Source organism: Bison bison, unplaced genomic scaffold (genome assembly GCF_000754665.1).
Source record: "Bison bison bison isolate TAMUID 2011002044 unplaced genomic scaffold, Bison_UMD1.0 scf7180017863888, whole genome shotgun sequence".
Taxonomy (NCBI): Eukaryota; Metazoa; Chordata; class Mammalia; order Artiodactyla; family Bovidae; genus Bison; species Bison bison.
In genome coordinates, this window is record NW_011494460.1 from 429851 (window position 1) to 453618 (window position 23768).

The window sequence follows — 23768 nt, forward strand, 5'->3', positions numbered from 1 at the left end:
ATATATAAATCTTTTTTTTTTTTTAATTGGAATATAGTTAATTTAGTGTTATGTTGGTTTTTGGTGTACAGCAGAGTATTTTGGTTACACATATACATATATTCATTATCTTTTTAAGATTCTTTCCTCATAGGTATCTCAGAATATTGAATAGAGCTCAGTATTCTGGCCTGGAGAATTCCATGGACTGTGTAGTCCATGGGGTCCCAAAGAGTCAGATACAACTGAGCAACTTTCACTTTCACTTTTCCTGTGCTATAGAGTAGATTCTTGTACTATCTGTCTTTTATATAGTAGAATGTTTGTGTGTTCATCCCAGGCTTCTGATTTATCCCTCCCCCACCCGTGTGTCCCCTTTGGTGACCATAAGTTTATTTTTGATATCTCTGTTTCTGTTTCTTCTTTAAACAAATTAGATTCCACATATGAATGATATCATATGAGATATTGTCCTTCTCTATCTGACTTACTTCACTTAGTGTGGCAATCTCTGGGTTCATTCTTACTGCTGCAAATGGCATTATTTCATTCTTTTTTATGGCCAAGTAATATTCCACTGTATATATGTACTACATCTTCTTTATCCATTTCTCTGTTGATGGACATTTAAATTGCTTCCATGCCCTGGCTATTGTAAATAGTGCTGCAGTGAGCATCAGGGTATATACATCCTTTCAAATTACAGTTTTCTCGGATATATGCGCAGAAATGAAGTTGCTGGGTCATATGGTGAAACTCCAATACTTTGGCCACCAGATGCAAAGAGCTGATTCATTGAAAAGACCCTGATGGTGGGAAAGATTGAAGGTAGAAGGAGAAGGGGACGACAGAGGATGAAATGGTTGAATGGCATCACTGACTCAATGGACATGAGTTTGAGTAAACTCCGGGAGTTGGTGATGGACAGGGAGGCCTGGAGTGCTGCAGTCCATGGGGGTCGCAAAGAGTCAGACATGACTGAGCAACCGAACTGAACTGATAGTAACTGTATTTTTAGTTTTTAAAGGAATTTCCATATTGTTCTCCACAGTGGCTCTGCCAATTTCCATTCCCTCCAACATTGCAGGAGGGATCCCTTTTCTCTACATCCTCTCCAGCATTTATTGTTTGTAGGTTTTTTTACAATGACCATTCTGACTGGTGTGAGGTGATAATCTCATTGCAGTTTCGATTTTCATTTCTGTAATAACTAGTGATGTTAAGCATCTTTTCATGTATTTTGTTGGCCATCTGAATGTTGTCTTTGGAGAAATGTCTATTTTAGGCCTTCCACGCATTTTTTGATTGGTTGCTTGTTTTTTTTTTTTGACCTAGAACTGCATGGGCTGTTTGTATATTTTGTAAATTAATCACTTGTCTGTTGCTTCGTTTGCAAATATTTTCTCCCATTCTGAGGGTTGCCTGTCTTTTTGTTTTGTTTATGGTTTCATTTGATGTGCAGAATCTTTTGAGTTTAATTAGATCCCATGTGCTTATTTTTGTTTTTTTTCCCATCACTTTAGGAAGTGGCTCAAAAAAGATATTGCTGCAATTTATGTCAAAGAGTGTTCTGCCTGTTTTCCTCTTACAGTTTCACAGTATCCAGCCTTACATTGAGGTCTTTGATCCATTTTAAGTTTATTTTTGTGTGGGTGGTGTTAGAGAGTGTTCTGATTTCGTTCTTTTTCATGTAATTACCCACTTATTGAATAGACTGTTTTTTCTCTATTGTGTACTTTTGCCTCCTTTGTTATAGGTTAATTGACCATAGATGCATGAGTTTATTTCTGGGCTTTCTATTCTGTTTCATTGATCTGCACTTTTATGTGCCAGTACCATAATGTTTGGATTGCTGTAGCTTTGTCGTGTAGTCTTAAGTCAGGGAGTCTGATTCCTCCAGCTCTGTTTTTGTTTCTCAGGGTTGCTTTGGCTCTTTGGGATCTTATATGTTTCCATATAAATTTTAGAATTTTTTGTTCTCATTATGTGAATTTTTTGTTCTCATTGTGTCATTGGTCATTTGATAGGGATTACACTGAATCTGTAGATTGCCTTGGATACTATAACCATTTTGACAATATTGATTCTTCCAATCCAAGAACAAGGTATATTCTTCCATCTGTGTTGTCTCCAATTTCTTTCATCAGCACCTTATAGTTTTTAGAGTAGAAGTCTTTTGTCTCTTTAGGGAGGGTTTATTCCTAGGTATTTTATTCTTTTTGATGCAGTGGTAAATGGGATTATATCTTTAATTTCTTTTTCTTATCTTCTGATGTTAGTATATAAGAATATGAGAGATTTGTGTGTATTTTGTATCCTGAAATGTTGTTGAATTCATTGATGAGCTCTGATAGTTTCCTGGAACTATGTTTAGGTTTTTCTATGTATAATATCATGTCATCTGCAAACAATAACAGTTTTACTTCTTTTCCAATTTGGATTCCTTTTATTTCTTTTTCTTGTTTGATTGCTGTGGCTAGGACGTCCAAAACCATATTGAATAAAAGTGATGACAATGGACATCCTTGCCGTGTTCCTAATCTTAAAGGAAGATTTCTCAACAGCTTTTCACTGTTGAGAATGATGTTAGCTGTGGGTTTGTCATATGTGGCCTTTATTATGTTGAGGTTCGTGCATGCAAAGTCACTTCTGTTGTGTCCAACTCTTTGTGATTCTATGGACCATAGCCTGCCAGGCTCCTCTGTTCATGGGATTCTCCAGGCAAGAATACTGGAGTGGGTTGCCATTTCCTTCTCCAATTATGTTGAGATATGTTTCCTCTTCCCTGGTGGCTCAGATGGTAAAGCGTCTGTCTACAATGCGGGAGACCCGGGTTTGATACCTGGGTCAGGAAGATCCCCTGGAGAAGGAAATGGCAGCCCATTCCAGTACTATTGCCTAGAAAATCCCATGGACAGAGGAGCCTGGTAGGCTACAGTCCATGGGGTCGCAAAGAATCGGACAAGACTGAACGACTCCACTCCACTTAAGTTTCCTCTATTCCCACTTTCTGGAGAGATTTTATCTTAAATGGGTATTGAATTTTGTTCAAAACTTTCTGTATCTGTTGAGATGATCATATGGTTTTTTATTCTTCAGTTTGTTAATGTATTACACTGATTGATTCACAGATATTAAAGAATCTTTGCATACCTGCAGTTAATTGTATTTAATCATGGTGTACAATTTTTTTAACATGTTGTTGGATTTGGTTTGCCAGTATTTTGTTGAATATTTTTGCATCTGTGTTCATCAGTGATACTGGCCTGTAGTTTTCTTTTTTGGTGGTATCTTTTTCTGATTTAGGTAACAGGATGATGGTGGGCTTATAGAATGAGCTTGGGAGTCTTCCTCTGCAGTTTTTTGGAAGAGTTTCAGAAGTATAGATGTTAACTCTTCTTGAAATGTTTAATAGAATTTGCCTGTGATGTCCTCTTGTCCTGGACTTTTGCTTTTTGGAAGTTTCTAATTACTGTTTCAATTTCAGTACTTGTTACTGGTCTGTTCATTTTCTATTTCTTGCTGGTTCAGTCTTAGAAAGTTGTGTCTCTCTACGAATTTGTTCATTTCTTTTTGGTCCACTTTATTGGACTAGTTGTTTATGATCCTTTGTATTTCTGTGGTATCAGTTGCAACTTCTTTTTCATACCTAATTTTATTTATTTGAATCCTCTCCCCTGTCCTTTTTTTTTTTTTTTTGGTTCCAGTGAATCTTAAATGATTTAATCACAAAGCTTTACTACTAGTGAAAGTGAAGTTGCTAAGTCGTGTCCGACTCTTTGCGTCCCCATGGACTGTAGCCTACCAGGCTTCTCCATCTATAGGATTTTCCAGGCAAGAATACTGGAGTGGGTTACCATTTCCTTCTCCAGGAGATCTTCCCAACTCAGGGATTGAACCTGGGTCTCCCACATCGTAGGCAGACGCTTCTGTCTGAGCCACCAGGAAAGTCCTAAAATATAGGGGATTTATTCTAAGCTGTGTATTTTTCTGTTTGTGCATTGTTACACCAGATCATTGACTTAACACTGTGTGTCTTTTTTTAATGCACATGTGAGCTGAGTTTATGAGTGAATTCTGTGTGATAGAATGACTACATCAGATCCTTCAGAGTTTGAAACAGTGGACTCTGCATAGATTTTTGCCAAGTACTGTAATAGAACATGTGTGTGTGTGCTCAGTTGCTCAGTCATGTCTGACTCTGTGACCCCATGGACTGTCGCCTGCCAAGTTCCTCTGTCCATGGAATTTTTCAGGCAAGAATACTGGGACGGGTTGCCATTGGATCTTCCAGAGCCAAGGATCATACCTGCATCTCTTGTGTCCCCTGCATTGGCAGAGGACTTCTTTACTGCTGAGCAACCGGGAAAGCTCATAATATGTGCTTAAATAGACCAAAGGATTTTTCAGGTCAAAATGGTTTCATTGTTGTTCTGAGTTTTTAGATGATTTCCTGATACTTTGAGTTCTTTTGCCTTATCATGTTTGTTACCCAGTTACGATCATTTCTCTAATTTTATACTGTAATTGGAGGGCCAAAAAATGAAATGAAGTGGACAATCTAAAGGAAATGAGAAGATCCCTCAGTACAGGGAAAATATGTAGATATGTCTTAGATTAAAGGCACATCAGAAAGAAGTGCTAAGATGTTTCTTTGCATATCAGATTTCTGCTTATTTCTAAGTTTGCCTCTAACTGCATAATATTTTGAGTAAGCAGCTTTTTCTGTGGAATGTTGGTGAAAGCCTTTAAATAGAATCGTTTGAGCACTGAAATCGGTTCACGTCAGGTTTACTCTTTCATAACAACAGCATTCTTGAGGACAGTCATCACACAACTAAAACATTAGGGAACACTAAATTACAAGCTTCTGGAATCCTGTTTTTAAATCTTCTTTTGTTAGCATTCTTTGAGGGATTTTGAATACATTTGCCTTAAATTCTTTCTCTTAGTTAGACAAGGAGGGTGAATTAGACAGATTTCAGCCAGGACTCTAAGTTTCCTCACACGAAGGTTTGCATAACCCTTTAAATTATTAAAAAATATATTTTGTGGTCTGTTTTCTAAAGAACGTGGTGCTTAAATGTTGTGTGTGTGTTTTGGGAATTTGACAACAGTGTAGTTTGTTGTCACAGCTGCTTCAACTTTATTACCAGACATTTAAAAGCTGCACTTGAGAGCAGTGATAATATTTGTGTCATTTCTTTGTATGTGTGTTTTTTAACAAGTAAAACTATGACCCACCTTGGTAATTGTGTTTCTCACTGTTCTCTACCATTCCTCTGCTCCAGGTTCTTGCTGTTCCTTGTACAAATTTAATAATTTCCTGACCACATGCTTTTGCCTTGGCTGCCTCTTTTTGGAATCTCCCCCTTAGCCAAGGTCAAATCATACTCATTTTAAAGGCACATACAAAAAAAAATTAATTCTCTCTTCATTGTTACTTAAGTAATTTCCTCTAAATCCTCTTTTATATTCTTTTCTCCCTTCTAGATACCTTATACTTACAATCTTATTTTTATTTTTTTAATACATTTTATGTTTCCAATAACACTATGGACTCTGTCAGCAATGGATGTGAATTTGAGCAAACTCCGGAAGATGGTGGAGGACAGAGGAGCCTGGCGTGCTGCAGTCTATGGGATCGCAGTGTCGGACACAACTTAGTGACTAAACAACAACGACTATGAGCAAATGACTTGACGTTTTGCGAATATTATGTTTAGATATAAAAAGTGAAAGTGAAGTTGCTCAGTCATGTCCGACTCTTTGCGATCCCGTGGACTGTAGCCTACCAGGCTCCTCCATCCATGGGATTCTCCAAGCAAGAATCTGGAGATTCCACTGGATTCCACTGGAGAACCCACTGGAGTGGGTTGGCATTTCTTTCTCCAGGGGATCTTCGCAACCCAGGGATCGAACGCAAGTCTCCTACACTGCAGGCAGACGCTTTACCTTCTGAGCCATTTAGATATATAAACTACTTAAAATAATGGTATACTTTAGATGTTCAGTAAAAACTAACAAAAATTTATTGTTTAAAGCAAAAATTGAAAGATACATTTCTTGTCAGTGTAGTTTTTTTGACCTTCATTGTGCTGATAAGTGAATAAACAAACCTGTTAATTTCAAAGCTATAAGCAATTGTAGATAACTTTTACCTGCAGCAGTTTCTGTTGTGTGCCACCCTGTAAAGAAGAGGGTAGAATCAGTCTGTTGCCTGGGGCAGGGAGGAAGAGTGTGGTGGAGGTTTAGTCTCTAAGTCATGTCAAACTCTTTCAGTCCTATGGACTGTGACCCGCTAGTCTTGTCTCCACATGAAATTTCCCAGGCAAGAACTGGAATGGGTTGCCACGCCCTCCTCCAGGCGGTCCTCCTGACCCAGGGATCAAACCCACGTCTCTTGCAGTGCAGGCAGTCTTCTACATTGTAGGTAGATTCTTTTACCACTGAGCCACCAGAGGTCTGAATGGATACCAATGCCAAGAATGGCGGGACAGGACAGAGCATTTAGACTTTAGGATGGCACTCCTCCTTCTGTATTAGCTGTGATCCCTGATAATTTATAAATTCAAATGGCAATAAGTATACCAGAAATCATAATTCTGTCCCCAGATAAGGCTAACAGGAACTGGCATGAGAGTTGGAATTTGTTCAACTCCCTTTCTTAGGTTCGGGATTGGATGCTGGGCCCCTTGATAGAAAGACTATTAAATAAAAAATTAAAATGGTGAAGTGGAGCTTGACACTGATGCACAAAAGAATTGTAAGAGAGAGATTGTGATGCCATACTTGGTGTGGATGCCCCAGAAGAGAACAGCAAGCTGGAAGGAAAGACTGAGAAGGAGCAGCTGGTCTTAATGTTGGAGCAGCCCAACCACAATCCTTGTTCTTGATTTCTTTTCGATCTTAAAACTAACTTTTTGTTCCTCTCATCCAGTTACAGGGTTTTCAATACCATCTCTTAGGGCAATGACTCCCAAAATATATCTCCAGTTCAGATCTTTCTCCTAGACTTGAGATCCAACTGCGTACTTGACACCTCCATTTGAATATGTAACAGATATCTTCAACTTAATAAGTCCCAAAGTAAAGTTGAATCTCCCAGCCCTGCCTCAGCAACCTATGCTACTCCTATAGTCTCTTTACTCTCAGTTGATGACACACCATCCTTCCTGTTACTGATACCAAAACCTTGGAGTCATTCTGATTCTCCTTTTTCTCACTCCACATCCAGTCTGTCAAGAAATTCTTGCTGTAAGTGTCTCTGAAATACGCTCACGTTCTAACAGGTTCTCACTACCACTGTGGTTCCAGGCCATCGTCATCTTACACCAGGTATCAGTGCATTGCCTTCGGGATTGTTGTAGTGTTTGCCCCATTTGGGCTTTCCTGGTGGCTTCCCTGGTAAAGAATCAGCTTGCAATGTGGGAGACCCAGGTTCGATCCCTGGATCAGGAAGATCCCCCGGAGAAGGGAATGGCCGTTAGTTGCTAATTTGAAAAGAATTGATCATAGACTGTTTTATTATGTCTGTGACACACATGAAGTCTCAATATTATGAATAGCAACGTTTGGTAAAGAAAATATTGTTCTACCTGGTTTGAGTTCTCTGGCTGAATTTTGTGGTATTTGTGCATGAGATAGATACCCAAGAAGAAGCTTTAACAAGAAAATGTGTAAAGTGGCTGAGAAGCAACAGTATACCTAGGCTTAACAGCTATGATGATTCATTGAAACGTATTTTGCCATGAGAATTGAGAGTCTTGTTCTTAGCAACCTGATGTGTGATTGAGTTGGAATATGAAGACCAGTGATCTGTAACTGGGCTTCAGGGCAACACAAGGTACACTGAGTGAATAAAGATGCATTCAAACACTTTTCTCTTCCTTGACACAATTATTAAAGACATGTTTCAAATTCATAAGAATGCAGGAGAGTGTGTAGTTGCCTTTTTAACCTTCAAAGGAGAAATAAAGTTTACTTTTTTTTTTTTTTAAAGTTTGCTTTTTTATCAACGTAAGTCAAATTCTGATGATTAGAGTCTTGACCACAGGTAGAGGTTTAAAAGTCAAAAAAGATCAATGATTCTCTTCTAATAGAAGTTGGTTTTAGGAAAGTATACTTACTGTATATTTGATAACCTATTCCACAGACTTCTGTCAGTTTCTTATGACTTGAGTTAGATAGAATATAACCCATTCAGATCAAACAATAGTGTCACTGTTTGTCAGAGGCCTTTTGTGACTTTCCTGTAGAGGTATCTTGAGTCTGTAACTCAGTTTCATTTAGCAGTTACCTTAAAACCTAGATTAATTTCCTTTTGAAATGTGAGGTCAAAATAAAATTCCCTCTAATAAGTGTGTTTTATTGAGCCTAATGTATATAGTTTTACTTTTAGAGGAGGTCTGCTAAAATTAAAATCTAAGGATTTTTAAAAAACTACTCTTAAACTGAATTCTTAGGTGCAAATATAAACAAACATCTAAACAAAACAAAATTAACAACCTCATTGATTCCATTTGGTAGCATGGAAGCTGTCTGAAATTCTACTGAAATGATGAACAAATGGAAACTAGACAAATATACATATTGATGCAAAAAAGAGATTTTCATTTTAGCTGGAAACTTTACTACTAAATCTGATGAATTATCAAGGGAATTATTTTCTGTCCATTTCAGGGCTCAATACTATAAATCAGGGACTCAACCTGGGATCCATAAATGGGCTCTAAGGAGATCCATGAACACCTTTTGCTTATGGGGTTTTATATTTATGGACAGTTCCCTTGAAAGGGTTTCTTGATTATAGTTTTCACCAAATCCTCAAAGGAATCCATGATCCCTTGCCCTACCACCAACATGTAAGGACTATTGATTCTTATTCATATCTCTGTATCACTGTGATGGAGTATTTGAACCAGGTTCAGTCTTATGACTAGCAATGAACGTTCTCTAGTTTCTTAGATCTGCCATCTAGTCTAAGTTTGAAAGACTAAGCCAGATCCAGATCCATGGTTGTTGATAATGCTAACAGTAGTAGATGAATGATCCTTGTCTCTTTTTATAGCATGTTGCTTTAGTGTATGTAACTGCACGTATCTATGACTATGCTTGGATATTCATTTAAGTGATCTATAATTGCCTAATTTTAAACACCTTTTTTTTTTCCTTTTCATTCTGGGCGGTTACAAAGCAGTAAGCATAGCTGACCCTGCTGCTCTTGGCTTCATCATTTCTCCATGGTCTCTGCTGCTGCTGCCATCCGGCAGTGTGTCATTTACAGATGAAAATATTTCCAATCAGGATCTCCGTGCATTCACTGCACCAGAGGTTCTTCAGAGTCAGTCACTCACTTCTCTCTCCGATGTTGAAAAGGTAACATTAAGTCTTTTTTTTTTTTTTTGGCTTGATTTTGTTTTGGTGGGCGTCGGAAAAATAGACACTGAACTACCCTACATCAACCCTCTGAAAAACACTCATTGAATTTTAAATAATCATGAAATTACTTACAGTATATGGAATCTAAAAAATACAACAAACTAGTGAATAAAACAAAAAAGAAACAGACTCACAGATACAGAGAACAAGCTAGTGGTTACCAGTGTGGAGAGGGAAGTGGGGAGGGATAAGAAAAGGGGAGAGGAGGGAGAAGTACAAACTATTAGGTACAAAATGAGTTGTAAGGGTATACCGTACAGCATGGGGAATATAGCCAGATATTTATAGTAACTATAGGTGGAGCATACCTTGAAACTCTGTGAATCACTGTGTTGCACGCCTATAACTTATAGCATATGGTGTAGTATTATAGTATAAGTGAAAGCCGCTCAGTCGTGGCTCTTGGTGACCCCATGGACTATACAATCCATGGAATTCTCTAGACCAGGATACTGGAATGGGTAGCCTTCTTCTCCAGGGGATCTTCCCAACCAAGGGATCAAACCCAGGTCTCCCGTGCTGCGGGTGGATTCTTTACCAGCTGAGCCACCAGGGAAGCCCAAGAATACTGGAGTGGGCAATCTCTCCCTTCTCCAGGGGATCTTCCTGACCCAGGAATTGAACCGGGGTCTCCTGCATTGCAGGCGAATTCTTTACCAGTTGAGCTACCAGGAAAACCCCCTGCTATTACAGTATGCTTCAACTAAAAAACAAAATGACCGTGTATTCCAAGAAGTTCATATTTATTTTAAGAATTCGAAGTAATTTTGTTAAAATGTATAGGTCTAAGAAAAAAAAACATGAAAAAAATATGAGCCTTTATTAATTCAAGGTTTAAAATACTTATTAAAAGCCTGCTATGTATAAAACACTGTACTTGTGAGGAAGATACAAAAATAACTAGAAGGTGGATCCTGATCAATGTATATAGACCAATAAGGTAAATACAAATAAATGATGTATAGAGGGATAGAGTTTAGAAGAGGAGCAATTTTCTGTTTAGAATGGTACGGCAGAGAAGGTAGCATTTGTGTTGGCGTATAGTGACTAGAATTTAGAAGTCCATCCTAAAGAAAATCAGTCCTGAATATTCATTGGAAGGACTGATGCTGAAGCTGAAACTCCAATACTTTGGCCACCTGATGTGAAGAACTGACTCATATGAAAAGACCCTGATGCTGGGAAAGATTGAAGGTGGGAGGAGAAGGGGACGACAGAGGATGAGATGGCTGGATGGCATCACCGACTCAACGGACACAAGTTTGAGTAAACTCCGGGAGTTGGTGATGGACAGGGAGGCCTGGAGTGCTGCAGTCCATGGAGTCGCAAAGAGTCTAAAGAACTAAAAATTGTATAAGGCCTTGGGCATGTAAAGGTGGGGATGATGGGGTTATAGTAGAAGCAAAGCTGAAAGAGTTTCACAGTTGATTTGATGAAGCAATGAAGAAGGAAAAGTTTATGATAGGAATATCCAGTCTGAGGATAGCAGTGCCATTGATATTTGAAGATCTAATTTCATTGTCAAGGCTCTGAAAAGAAATTTTGGAATAAATATGTGTATTTTGTGTAGCAAGCTGTGATAATTTTTATTTATTTTCGGCTTATCACGTGGCTTGTGAGATCTTAGTTCCCTGACTAGGGATTGAACCAAGGCCCTTGGCAAGGAAGGCACAGCGTCCAAACCACTGGAGCACCAGGGAATTCCCAAGCTGTGATAACATAGATAGGGAACTTTGGAGAATTCAGAATTGGCTATGGATATCATTTCTCATACATCAGTGCATGTAAGTGCAAAAACTAACTTAATAATTTCCTAGTAGTAACATTGTTAAATCAGAGTATGTGCATTTAAAATTTTGACATGTAGTTGACCCTTGAACAACTCTGATTTGAACTGCATGGACCCCCTCATGTGAATATTCTTCTCAATAGTAAATACTCCAGTACTACACGATCCTCAGTTGGTTGAATCTGCAGATGCAGAACCACTGATACAGAAAACCAAGCCTGCCTGTTACACAGATTTTCTAATGTGAGGAAGACATCTTGATTTGAGCCATTGGTTATATATCTGAAATAAGACTGACGAGAATTGGTAGAGAATCCAGTTTTATCTACCTTTTATATTCCGAGAGCTGCTTAAGAATTTGGGAAGGTACATGCAAAGCAACCAGTGAATAGAAACCATAGCTATGAAGTGGAGGTAATGCTGAAGGCATTAACCCTAAGAAATTTCCCATTATGTGCAAGGAGGTGTTTGCAAAGGACTTTGTTTAATACCCAGTATGTACAGTGTTGGTAGTTTTATATCATGAAGGCATTTATACTGGTAGTGTTTTATTAAACTGGATGCCATATGTATAGCTGCTGGTAAGTCACTTCAATCGTGTCCGACTCTGTGCGACCCCATAGACGGCAGCCCACCAGGCTCCCCCGACTCTGGGATTCTCCAGGCAAGAACACTGGAGTGGGTTGCCATTTCCTTCTCCAATGCATGAAAGTGAAAAGTGAAAGTGAAGTCACTCAGTCATGTCTGATTCTTAGCGACCCCATGGACTGCAGCCCACCAGGCTCCTCCGTCCATGGGATTTTCCAGGCAAGAGTACTGGAGTGGGGTGCCATTGCCTTCTCTGAATTGTGCTTCTACCAGACAGTAAAGAATCTGCCTGCAATGCAGGACACGCAGGAAATCTGGGTTGGATCCTGGGGTTGGGAAAATCCCCTGGAGAAGGGAATAGCTACCCACTTCAGTATTTTTGCCTGGAGAATTCCACGGACAAAGGAGCCTGGCGGGCTACAGTCCATTGGGTTGCAAAGAGTCAGACACAACTGAGCTACTAACACTTTCATCATATCTATACTTCTTAAAATCAAGAGTCATCTTTAGAAGGATAATATGAGGAAACAGCAGAAACCTCAAATGAACTTGTTTTAAAGACCAAATGCCTTTAGCCACACTACACTACATTTATTCTACATTAATTCTTACTAATCCACCCTCTCTCCCTTCCATTTGTTCCCATTTATCCATAAATTTGAAAGTATAGTTATTACACACAGGCATTTGAAGAAACTCCAGGGCGGTCTAGTTCTAGAGTCCAACATTTAATGACAGAATTAAATTAAAAATTTAAATGCTAGGGTTATAGAGATATCATCTTGCACCCATTAGACTGACCACTATCAAGAGAACAAAAAATAGCATGTGTTTTTGAGAATAGAGAAGCTGGGACTTTCATTTACGTTTCTGGGACTGTAAATTGTATAGTCGTTATGAAAAACAGCATGGCGGCTCCTCGAAAAAGTTGAACATAGAACTGTTATGTGATACAGCATCTCACGTCTGGGTGTATGTCCAAAAGAACTCGAAGCAAGGTGTAACTGGCAGGTAGGGCGTAGAACAGTAGTTCTCACACTGTATCCTGCATCAGAATTACCAGAGGGACTCAATAAAACACAGACTGCAGGGCTTACCTCCAGGACCTCTGATTCAGTAGGTCTGGGGCAGGGTCTGAGAACTTGCTTTTCTCCCAAATTCCCAGGGGATGCAGATGCTGCTGGTTGGGGAATAACTCTTTGAGAATCACTGGTATAGAGCTGAAAGCTAAATGCGATGATACTTGTTAAGTGCTTAGAACAGTCCCCAGCATAGAGTAAGCACCCACTGAGTATTAACAGTTACTATTATATTAAGTGCAGTCCTAGGTCCTGGGATAAAATTATGGATAGGACAAAGTCGTTTCATTCAGAGTTCATATTCCAGCCCATTATAACTGTAAAGACAAAACAGATTTCTCTTTCCCATGGAATATATGGGCTCTTTCAACTCTGTGTGTGTGTGTGTGTGTTTTATTGTCACATTTTCACATCTTTATCTCTGATTCCTGCCTTTCCACAAGTCCACTTAATTGTCTAAATTTCTCAAGTCATCTTCCCAAGTCCAGCCATTCTATCCTCTCCTCTTCAGCCCTATTGCCAGGGCTATGGTAGGGTCCCCATTTTCTTTCTCTTGACCTTTTATCATAGTCTTCCAACTTAATTCTGCCTCTTGACTATTTGCCCAACTGCTGTCAGATTAACCCCTCTGATCATCTCTCTTTTTTTTTTCCTTCAAAAACCTTCTGCTTTTTTTACCCAGTTAAATACAGATTCCTTTGCAAAACCTAGGAAACCTCTCCAGAGTTTGATTCCAACCATATTTCAACTCCTCTCTTTCATATGCACAAGTTGTAATCAGTGATTATTAAAGAGATTCTATGCTTTGTGGCTTCCCTCTTTTGTATAACAGTGCCCTTCCCCATTTCTGCAAACTCACATCCTAAGTACCAACCATTCTTTGAATGACCATCTCTCGAGGACTTAGATATTCTATATTAGGCCATAGGTTTACAGAGATATTGAATAAGAAATAGTCTTTGCCCTCAAAGGGAAAATAGTAATGTAAGTATCAGTAATGGAGAGACAGACAAAAAGCAATTAATAATAATAATAATGAAAATACAAGGATAGTAGGTCTGTACAAAATATTAAGAGAACACAGAAAGGGGACACATAACCTATGTTCAAGGCTCAGCTTAAACTGCCCCTGCTTTAAATTTCTTCCCTAATCAGAAGTAAGCTTGTCTTTTTTGGATTTTGCTAAGAGTCGGACACGACTAAGCGACTTCACTTTCACTTTTCACTTTCACACATTGGAGAAGGAAATGGCAGCCCACTCCAGTGTTCTTGCCTGGAGAATCCCAGGGACGGCGGAGCCTGGTGGGCTGCTGTCTATGGGGTCACACAGAGTCGGACACGACTGAAGCGACAGCAGCAGCAGCAGTACAAATTTACCACTTCTTTGTTTGATTCATACATATATATTCTCTCTATATATATGTATATATATATCTCATATTTGGATATTTATTAAACAGGAGTCTCCAGAGAAACTAGATCAGTAGGGTGTGTGTGTGTGTGTGTGAAGAGAGACTTATTAGCTCATGTGATCATGGATACTGACAAGTCCCAAGATCTGTAAGATGAGCTGGCAAGCTGGAGACCAGGAGAGCAACACTGTAGTTCTGGTCTGAGAACCAGGAGAACCAAGGGTGTAGTTCCACTCTGAAGGCCAGAAGGCTCGGGGCCCAGGAAGAGCTGATATTTTGGATCAAGTCCAAAGGCAATAAAAAGCTGATGTCCTAGTTTGAAGGCAGTCAGGCAGAAAGAATTCTTTCTTACCTGGGGGTGGGTAAACCATTTTGTCCTACACAGGCCTTCCAGTGATTGGATGAGGACAACCCATACTGGGGAGAGCAGTCTGTCTTGCCCACTTTACCAATTTAAATGGCACTTTCATCCAAAACGCTCTCCCAGAAATACCCAGAATAGGGTTTGATCAAATATCTAGGCATCCAGTCAAATCGACACATAAAACTAACGATTATAGTGTATGTATATGTAGATGATCAGCAAATGTATTAAGTTTATAATCTATTTTTTAAATGTTATTAATCTTATATAGTCTTATATGTTATTAAAGTAATTCAATTCACATACTGACAAGTAAATATAATAAAGGATCTTAAACTACTACCAGTATCTCGAAGAACCACAAATCAGAATTAATATATTAAGAGACATATATTTGAGTATGCAGTTCATCATTTTTGCTAAAGGTATGAAAATGTTTTTCACATGTGAGGCTCTTTGAAAAGGTGTTTCCATATGAGGTTCCTTGAATTCTAAACAGAAATGTGATACAAATAGTCTGCAACATGTTGCCTTGAACTTCATGCACATTTAATTCAGTTCACCAGGCATGTATTGAATATCTACTATGTACAAGTTGTGTCAGTTGCTAAGAGGGATATTAAGATGTATAAAAAATGAGGCTCCCTCACAGAAGACAAACAAGCAAACATCCTAACTATGTTGCAGGTAGTATTAGTTAACTGTTTCATTAGAGATACAAATGAAATGAAAACTGTATCATATAAGAGAGAATGCTTTGTACAGTTGGGAAAAGATCTATATAGCATTCATAATAGATAACAGCATCTTTGGGCTATCAATAATGGGCAGAACTTTTATTGACAGATGAGGAAAGAAATTCTTGGTAGGAGGAACAGTTCAAAAAAAGCTGGGAAAGAGAAAGATTGGTTTGCCAGCAGAGAATTATCTTTTAGTTTTGAAGTGTTTAGGTGTGATAGAGAAAGGAATGAGAAGAGAAGGAAGACTGAAAAATCTGTTTGGAAAATGGAGATGGAGGCAAGTCAGAGTGAGCCTGGTGTATCATAAAGAATTTGGGATTTTGAACATTGGGAGCCATGAAAATATTTAAAAAGAGGAACAAACTTTTTCTAATCTGTAATTTAAATGCTGTGAGATTCTAAGGATATCCAGTTTTATATGGAGTTATCTCACGTATAGCTAAAGAGGTTTGAGACAGTTTGTATAATTAAAAATAGAGATGGAAAAATGACAGCAAAATGGAAAAAAAAGAAAAGACACTGAAGATGACATTGCAGTAAGATGGCTGCAAACAAAATGTTTGTGGTAAGATTATTCAATACTGGGAGAGCTGGCTGAACGTTTAGCTTTGAATCTCTTAACGAGAGCTGGAAAATGATTACTTAGAAGGATTAACTGTCCACTCTTTATGTCGATAATCTTGCTTCCTGTTTCACCAGGGGGAAAAAAGTAGAAGTAATCAGGAGACTTCTCCCAAGATCCCATGACCAGATTACCCACATAAATTTTCATATTCTTTGCTTCCCTGCTTCGTAAGAACTGGCTGTGCTCCTCTGTGAAGCCAACTCCTTCATCTGTGTGTTAGCCTCCACTTCCTCCTGCTTACTCATCAGTGTTCTCCCAGCTGTCTCCTCTCTCCTGCAATTCCAGTTTTCCCTGTTCTATCCATACTATCAGCATAAACCTATGTTGTCATTTTTCCAATCTTTAAGAAGCAAACAGACAATGAAAAAGGAACCTTTTCTGACCCAGCTTTTTTTTTCCATGTGCTACTACCCCATCCATTCTTGGTAAGAAAAGTGCTAATCAAACTGTAATGAGATTTTTTTTCTCTTTTCAGTTCAGCAAACAGCTTCATAACACATTCTATGGATAAGGCTTGTGGAAAAAAAGTCTCATATGTTGCTGTAGAAATGCAAAAGGATAAAACGTTGTGGGGGGAAATCAGACAAAAATGTATCAAAACTACAGATGATTTGCTCTTTTATTCATAATGTAAGAGAGTCAATTTAAGAGGAATACTTGCATGTACAAAAAGACATTTCCAAAACTGTTTACTAAAACTTTATTTATGATAGCAAAAGTTTAGGAAATTTCTAATTGCCAATTAGTGACAGATCAGTTAAGTAAACAATACAGTAACCACAAAATATAGTTCTATGCAGCAGTGAAGAGTTAAGAGATTCGAAGCTAAAGAGATTCAGTGCCATCTCTAAACAGTCATAACCTGTCTTGTTATATTAAAACTGCAAGGTGTTGAGTAATTTTTTAAAATTTCTGACCTTTTGTAAAAGAAATGGAAAGTCAGAGTTTTTATTCATATTCTCTTGAGTTTGCATAAAGAAACTTTAAATAAGAAATGGGGGAGAATGGATACATGTAAGGTATGGCTGAGTCCCTTAGCCGTTCACCTGAAACCATCACGGCATGTTAATTGGTTAACCTCAATATAAAATAAAAAGTTTAGAGTTAAGAAAAAAAAAAAGGACTGATAAAAATGATTACTCATAGCAGACAGACTGAGGAGTTGGAAAGTAAAATCTGTTCTGATCATTTACAGTCTTATTTTCTGTTTTAAGCTCTCACATACATTTTTAATTTAAATTTATTTATTTTTAATTGAAGGATAATTGCTTTGCAATACTGTGTTGGTTTCTACCATACATTAGCATGAATCAGCCATAGGTCCCCTCTCTCTCAAACCTCCCTGCCACCTCCCACCCCATCCCACCCCTAGAGGTTGTCACAGAGCACCAGATTTGAGCTCCCTGCGTCATACAGCAAATTCCCACTAACTCTCTGTTTTACATAAGCTCTCACATTCTTTTATGCAAAATATGAAATGATGGTTTTGTCAAATCATGTGTTACATTTTCTTTGGAGCAAAAAGTGATGAATATATAGTACTTGCTAGATTAACTTTTTACCATAAAATGATTTTTTTTTTTTTAAATTCTATTCCTAGATCCATATTTATTCTCTCGGAATGACACTGTACTGGGGAGCTGATCATGAAGTGCCTCAGAGCCAAGTAAGTCAAGCCATCACATGTGTACAATATTATACTTTTTAAGAAGCTCTTCTGTGCATTTAGGTGTTCTGCAGTGTACTGTCAGGCACACCAGCGTTTCTATACTGGTTGTTCACGTTAATAATGTCTTCTCTCAGAATGAAGTAATAAAGTACTAAAGAAATTATTTTTCTGAGAATGTTCTTAGAAATATAGAAGTCATCAGAGGATGGTATGGCAACCCACTTCAGTTTCCTTGCCTGGAGAATCCCCATGGACAGTGGAGCCTGGCGGGCTACAGTCCATGGGGTTGGACACAACTGAGTGACCAAGCACAAATACACGCCTGTGTTTCAACAACTCAGTGAAATGCAGTAGCCTCTTCAAAATTGTAGCAAGAGAAATAGGAGTCCCCTTTATTTCTTCTAATTTAGTGACTGATAAAGGGGAATTGTAAATGTCTTTGATGATTCATTCTTGACTAGAAAGTGATAGCCTTTTCTGATATAAAAACTATAGGAATAGTAGTAGCTCTAACTACATATCAGAGTTTCTACTTCGTTAGTTTTTTGTCTTATAACTTCAAAATCATACCTCACGACCCCTGCAGCAGCAGACACAGATAGTAAAGTAATACTTTCTGGGGTCTTAGGCTCTGATGACCATTGGGCTGCTTCTGGTCTTTATTTTCTAAAATAACTGATTTCCTGAAGACACAATACATCATAGTAAATGGAATTCAAATTTTTAGAATAGGTATATTTCATCAAAGATATGGCATATAGAATTGTTTTATTTTAGACATTTAGAACTCAAAACAAAAATAACTAGGTGTGTCTTTTTATAATCAAATTAAGAAGCAGTAAGCATTTTAGGCTTTTATTCTAAAATTCAGACATCGTAAGGTCCATGAAAGATGAATGCTAGTCTTCAGCTTCTTTTGGTTTTCATTTTACATCATGAAAAATACTGTGTATTTACTTTCTCTCCTCATTTCAATTCTATAAATATAAATAAGAAAGTTAAATTATTACTGGAAATAATAGTGTCATATTTTATACAACCTAACTTACATGTAAAATGTGATCATATCCTATAATTTAACACTTTCTCTCTCTGGTAACTGAAATAAAGTCAGTATCTATCATGTGTAAATTGGAAGGGAAGTATATATAAACTTTTACCTCTATTTTACTATCAGATATCATTAATTGTTTTGGAGAAATATTTAATGTTAATTCAAAAGTATTTATTAAGCACATACCTTATGACAGACACTGTCCCAGACACCAGGAAAATAATGTCCCATGCCTGTGGAGTCTTGTCATGGGTATGGACAACCAAATAACCAGTTACAATGCAATGTGATAAATGCTATGTTAAGGGGAATGAAATTTCCTGCAGTATAGGAGACCCAAGTTCCATCCCTGATTTGGGAAGATCCCCTGGAGAAGAGAATGGCTACCCACTCCAGTATTCTTGCCTGGAGAATCCCATGGACAGAGGAGCCTGGCGGGCTACAGTCCATTGGGTCACAAAGAGGCGGACACGACTGAGCAACTGACAGGCACACGTGGAAAACCAGATGTGGAGCCTCTAACTAGACTTGGAGGGCTAGGATAGGTTTTTTAAAGGAAGTTGTTGCTAAGCTGAGCTCTAAAGGATGACGTATAATATCCATAATGGATGAGGAGTAGAAAGAAAGGGTTACAGGGAAAGCATATGTTAAAACCAAAGCAGATGTACTAGTTCAGAGTCCAGTCAACAATGCTCTTCTCACCACTACTTCGTATTATCAGTGTTTTTATTTTTAACCATGCCACTGAGTGTGCAGTGACTTATCTTTGTGGTTTTATGTTTGCATTTCTTGGTATGATCTTTGGACATTTAGATACAATATTCTATATATTATATCAACTAACTTAAAAAAAATTTTCACATTCTGGCTTCTGTTTCACCAGCAAAACGAGAACTTGTATTAAAATGACCTTGAGTCATTGCAATATTTGAAATCTCTTCTAAGTTATCATGAGAGTATAAAACTATATTTATTATTACTTTTTATGAAATATTAGGAAATTGTTTATTCCTCCCCAAATAGTGTGTGTATATGTGTTTGTGAGTTTTCCGAGGGGGCTCAGTGATAAAGAATCTGCCTGCTGAGGTAGGAGATGGGTCAGAAAGATCCCCTGGAGGAGGAAATGACAACCACTCCAATATTCTTGCCTGGAAAATCCCGTGGACAGAGGAGCCTGGTAGGCCACAGTCCAAAGGATCACAGAGTCAGACATGACTGAGCCACTGAACACAAACATGTTTGTGTGTGTGTGTGTGTGTGTGTTTGAAATGAAATATGTATGAAATGAAATGTTTATGTATATGTATAAGTGAAGTGAAAGTGAAGTTGCCCAGTTGTGTCTGACTCTTCGAGACCCCATGGACTGTAGTCTATCAGGCTCCTCCATCCATGGAATTTTCCAGGAAAGAGTACTGGAGTGGGTTGCCATTTCCTTCTCCAGAGGATCTTCCCAATCCAGAGATCAAACTTGGGTCTCCCACATTGTAGCCAGACACTTTACCATCTAAGCCACCAGGGAAGCCCATATATATGTATATAAGCAGTTTATATATATGTATACATGTATGCTGCTGCTGCTAAGTCACTTCAGTCGTGTCTGACTCTTCGCGACCCCATGGACTGCAGCCTACCAGGCTCCTCTGTCCATGGGGTTTTCCAGGCAAGAGTACTGGAGTGGGGTGCCAATGCCTTCTCCGTGTATACATGTATATGCATATATATAAACTGCTTACCAAAACCCTTGGTTAATCAAAACATTCCATTTCTTAAGCATACCAAAAAACCCCAGGTTTTTTTTTTTTATAATAACTCCTATTCTTAGGAGATATATGTTAACCGTCCTTCGCTAATACAGTTTTTATGTTATGAAAAGGTAAAATGCACTCAAACATTTATGCTATTACATAAGGAATTCACTTCCTCCAAGTATTTGAAGTGTATTTATTTGGTATGGTTCCTGTGACTCTGAAAATGGTTTGTCTCCCATTCGTTCAATTTACCCTAGCTGATCAACGTGACCTTTTCTTTCTTTGTCCTCAGCCTATCAAGCTTGGAGATCATCTCAACAGCATCCTACTTGGAATGTGCGAGGACGTGGTTTATGCTCGGGTCTCTGTCCGGACTGTCCTGGATGCTTGCAGTGCCCACATCAGGAATAGCAATTGTGCGCCTTCATTTTCCTACGTGAAGCAGTTGGTAAAACTGGTTCTGGGAAGTCTTTCTGGGGTAAGCCACAGTTCCAACTGGTGCATATAGTCATACTTTAAACTTTAGTAGCATTTCACAGGATTTTCTTTAAATATGGATAGCATTGCTCCATGGAGACTAGGAACAGGAGGCTGAATTTCTTTCAAACATTAGTTGTTTATTTGCAACAGTACTTAAAATAGAAGCCCACTGCAATAATTTAGTCTTACAAATTTTATGAGAATTTGTCTTTTTTAATTTTTGAAAATTAAAAAAATTGTTTAATTGGAGGATGATTGCTTTACAGTGTTGTATTGGTTTCTGTAGTACAACAGCGCAAATCAGTCATAACTATATATATACACACATATATATAGTTATGTACATATACATATTCCTTCCCTCTTGAGCCTCCCTCCCACACACCCCACTAACCTATCCCACCCCTCTAGTTCATCACAGAGCGCTAGGCTGGATTCCCCGTGTTATGTAACTATAATACTAGCTATCTGTTTTATACAAGGTAGTGTATATAATGCCAGTGCTCTTTCTCAATTGATCCCACCCTGTCTTTCCCCTGTGGTATCCATAAGTCCTTTCTCTACGTCTGTGCCTTTATTCCTGTCCCGCAAATAGTTTCATCAGCACCGTTTTTCTAGCTTCTGTATATGTATGTTAATATACAGTATTTGTTTTTCTCTTTCTGTCTTTCTCCACTCTGTATAACAAGCTATAGGTTCATCCACCCTAGTTCAACTGATTCACGTTTGTTCCTTTTTATGGCTGAGTAATATCCCATTGTATAATATACCGTAACTTCTTTAACCATTCATCTGTTTATGGACATCTAATTTGCTTCCAGGTTCTGGCTATTGTGAATAGGGCTGCAGTGAACACTAGGGTACATGTGTCTTTTTGAATAGTCTTTTTTTTAGAACTTTATTCTAGAAAGTAGTATAGAATCACAGCATGTTAAAGCTAAAAATGTCTTCTTGCCTCTTTTCTTTCATTTTTTCCTATGGAGCTTTCAGTAAGTGAGTTTATCTACTGTGAAAGCCATATGGACATGCAGCATGGGTTTTAGAGTCATTTACATGCATTTTCAATTGCTTTAGACCTCTTTCTTGTCTACTTAGTCTGGACCTCTTAAGTATTTCTACACCCTCCCCGCCTTATTTGCACATTGGCTTCTGGTGTGTGAGGGGGATACATGCTTGCATCCCTACCAGATTAGTCCAAAACTGGGACTACCTTTATTTTCTCGCTTGTCTTAGATATGAAGAATCCGAAGACTAACAGTCTGTATATGTAATAATCCCTCCATTGTATTTCTCAAGCTGTATTCTATCCTATTTGCCATAGATTGGCCATCCTTTGTTGTTGTTTTTTAAGGAAATTCTTTTCTCTCTCTTTTTAAAATAATTTTTGTTTATTTATATATTTATTTTTGGCTGTGATGGCTCTTTGTTGCCATTCAGGCTTTTCTCTAGTTGTGGCAAGCAGCGGCCACTCTCTAATTGTGGTGCACAGGTTTCTCATCGCGATGGCTTCCCGTGTTGCTGAGCACGGGCTCTGGGACATGTGGGTTTCAGTGGTTGCAGTTCCCGGGCTCTCGAGTGCAGGCTCAGCAATTGTGGCTCAGGGGTTTAGTTGTTCCACGGCATGTGGATCAGGGATCAAACCCACGTCCCCTGCATTGTCAGGTGGATTCTCGACCACTGAGCCATCAGGGAAGCCTTCTTTTGATTTTTGGTATTTGATCTAGATTTGACCTTCGTCTGCTCTTGCCCCTTACATTATGGTACCTTGAGTTCCTCTCTTTTATGCGACTTTGGATAGACTTGTCACTGTCACACAGTGTTCTTGCTGGCTTCCTCTTAATTTCTCATCCCTAGGGATTTAGTTCTGCTAACCTTAACCAAGATGTTGTATGGCTGGCAAGGATATATCCAAATTCCACATGCTTTGCCAGTTGATAGGTTCATAAAGTCTTCTAGGCAAATGGTTTATAAAGTAGACTCCAAGGAGGCTTTGCAATTCTGTAGTGAGAGGAATTGGGGTAGTAGAGGCTAAGTGAAGAGGGTTCTTGGCCATGTATTTCCCCTTCTTAACTAGGGCTGATTTATTTGTATTTCTATGTGTAACTTTTTTTTTTTCCAAAACAAAGATAAAGATACTAAAAACTTAGGAAAGCCCTCTATCCCAGAGGTCCCCAGCCTTTTTGGCACCAGATTTTGTGGAAGACAGGTTTTTCCACAGACTCAGGCAGTGGGGAGAGTGGTGGTTTGGGGATGATTCAAGTGCGCTACACTTATTGTGCACTTTATTTCTATTATTATTGCATCAGCTCCACCTCAGATCATCAGGCATTCAGATCAGATCAGATCAGTCACTCAGTCGTGTCCGACTCTTTGTGACCCCATGAATCGCAGCACGCCAGGCCTCCCTGTCCCTCACCAACTCCCGGAGTTCATCCAGACTCATGTCCATCGAGTCAGTGATGCCATCCAGCCATCTCATCCTCTGTCATCCCCTTCTCCTCCGGCCCCCAATCCCTCCCAGCATCAGAGTCTTTTCCAATGAGTCAGCTCTTCGCATGAGGTGGTCAAAGTACTGGAGTTTCAGCTTTAGCATCATTCCTTCCAAAGAAATCCCAGGGCTGATCTTCAGAATGGACTGGTTGGATCTCCTTGCAGTTCAAGGGACTCCCAAGAGTCTTTTCCAACACCACAGTTCAAAAGCATCAATTCTTCAGCGCTCAGCCTTCTTCACAGTCCAACTCTCACATCCATACATGACCACAGGAAAAACCATAGCCTTGACTAGATGAACCTTTGTTGG

The 23768-nt window shown here is 38.7% G+C and overlaps 1 protein-coding gene across 9 annotated transcripts in view; it reads left to right on the forward strand.

The window, feature by feature from the left end:
* The window catches only part of PTPN13 (protein tyrosine phosphatase, non-receptor type 13 (APO-1/CD95 (Fas)-associated phosphatase)), a 223360-nt gene that overhangs the window by 66147 nt on the left and 133445 nt on the right, over window positions 1–23768 (forward strand). For 6 of the 9 annotated variants that reach the window (XM_010833760.1, XM_010833762.1, XM_010833764.1 and 3 more), the window contains exons 3-5: window positions 9176–9357; window positions 17618–17683; window positions 20781–20966. In XM_010833760.1, coding sequence (XP_010832062.1) covers window positions 9176–9357; window positions 17618–17683; window positions 20781–20966 — 434 coding nt within the window. The remainder of the gene's footprint in view (window positions 1–9175; window positions 9358–17617; window positions 17684–20780; window positions 20967–23768) is intronic. The other 3 variants (XM_010833761.1, XM_010833763.1, XM_010833768.1) reach the window with 1 other exon arrangement.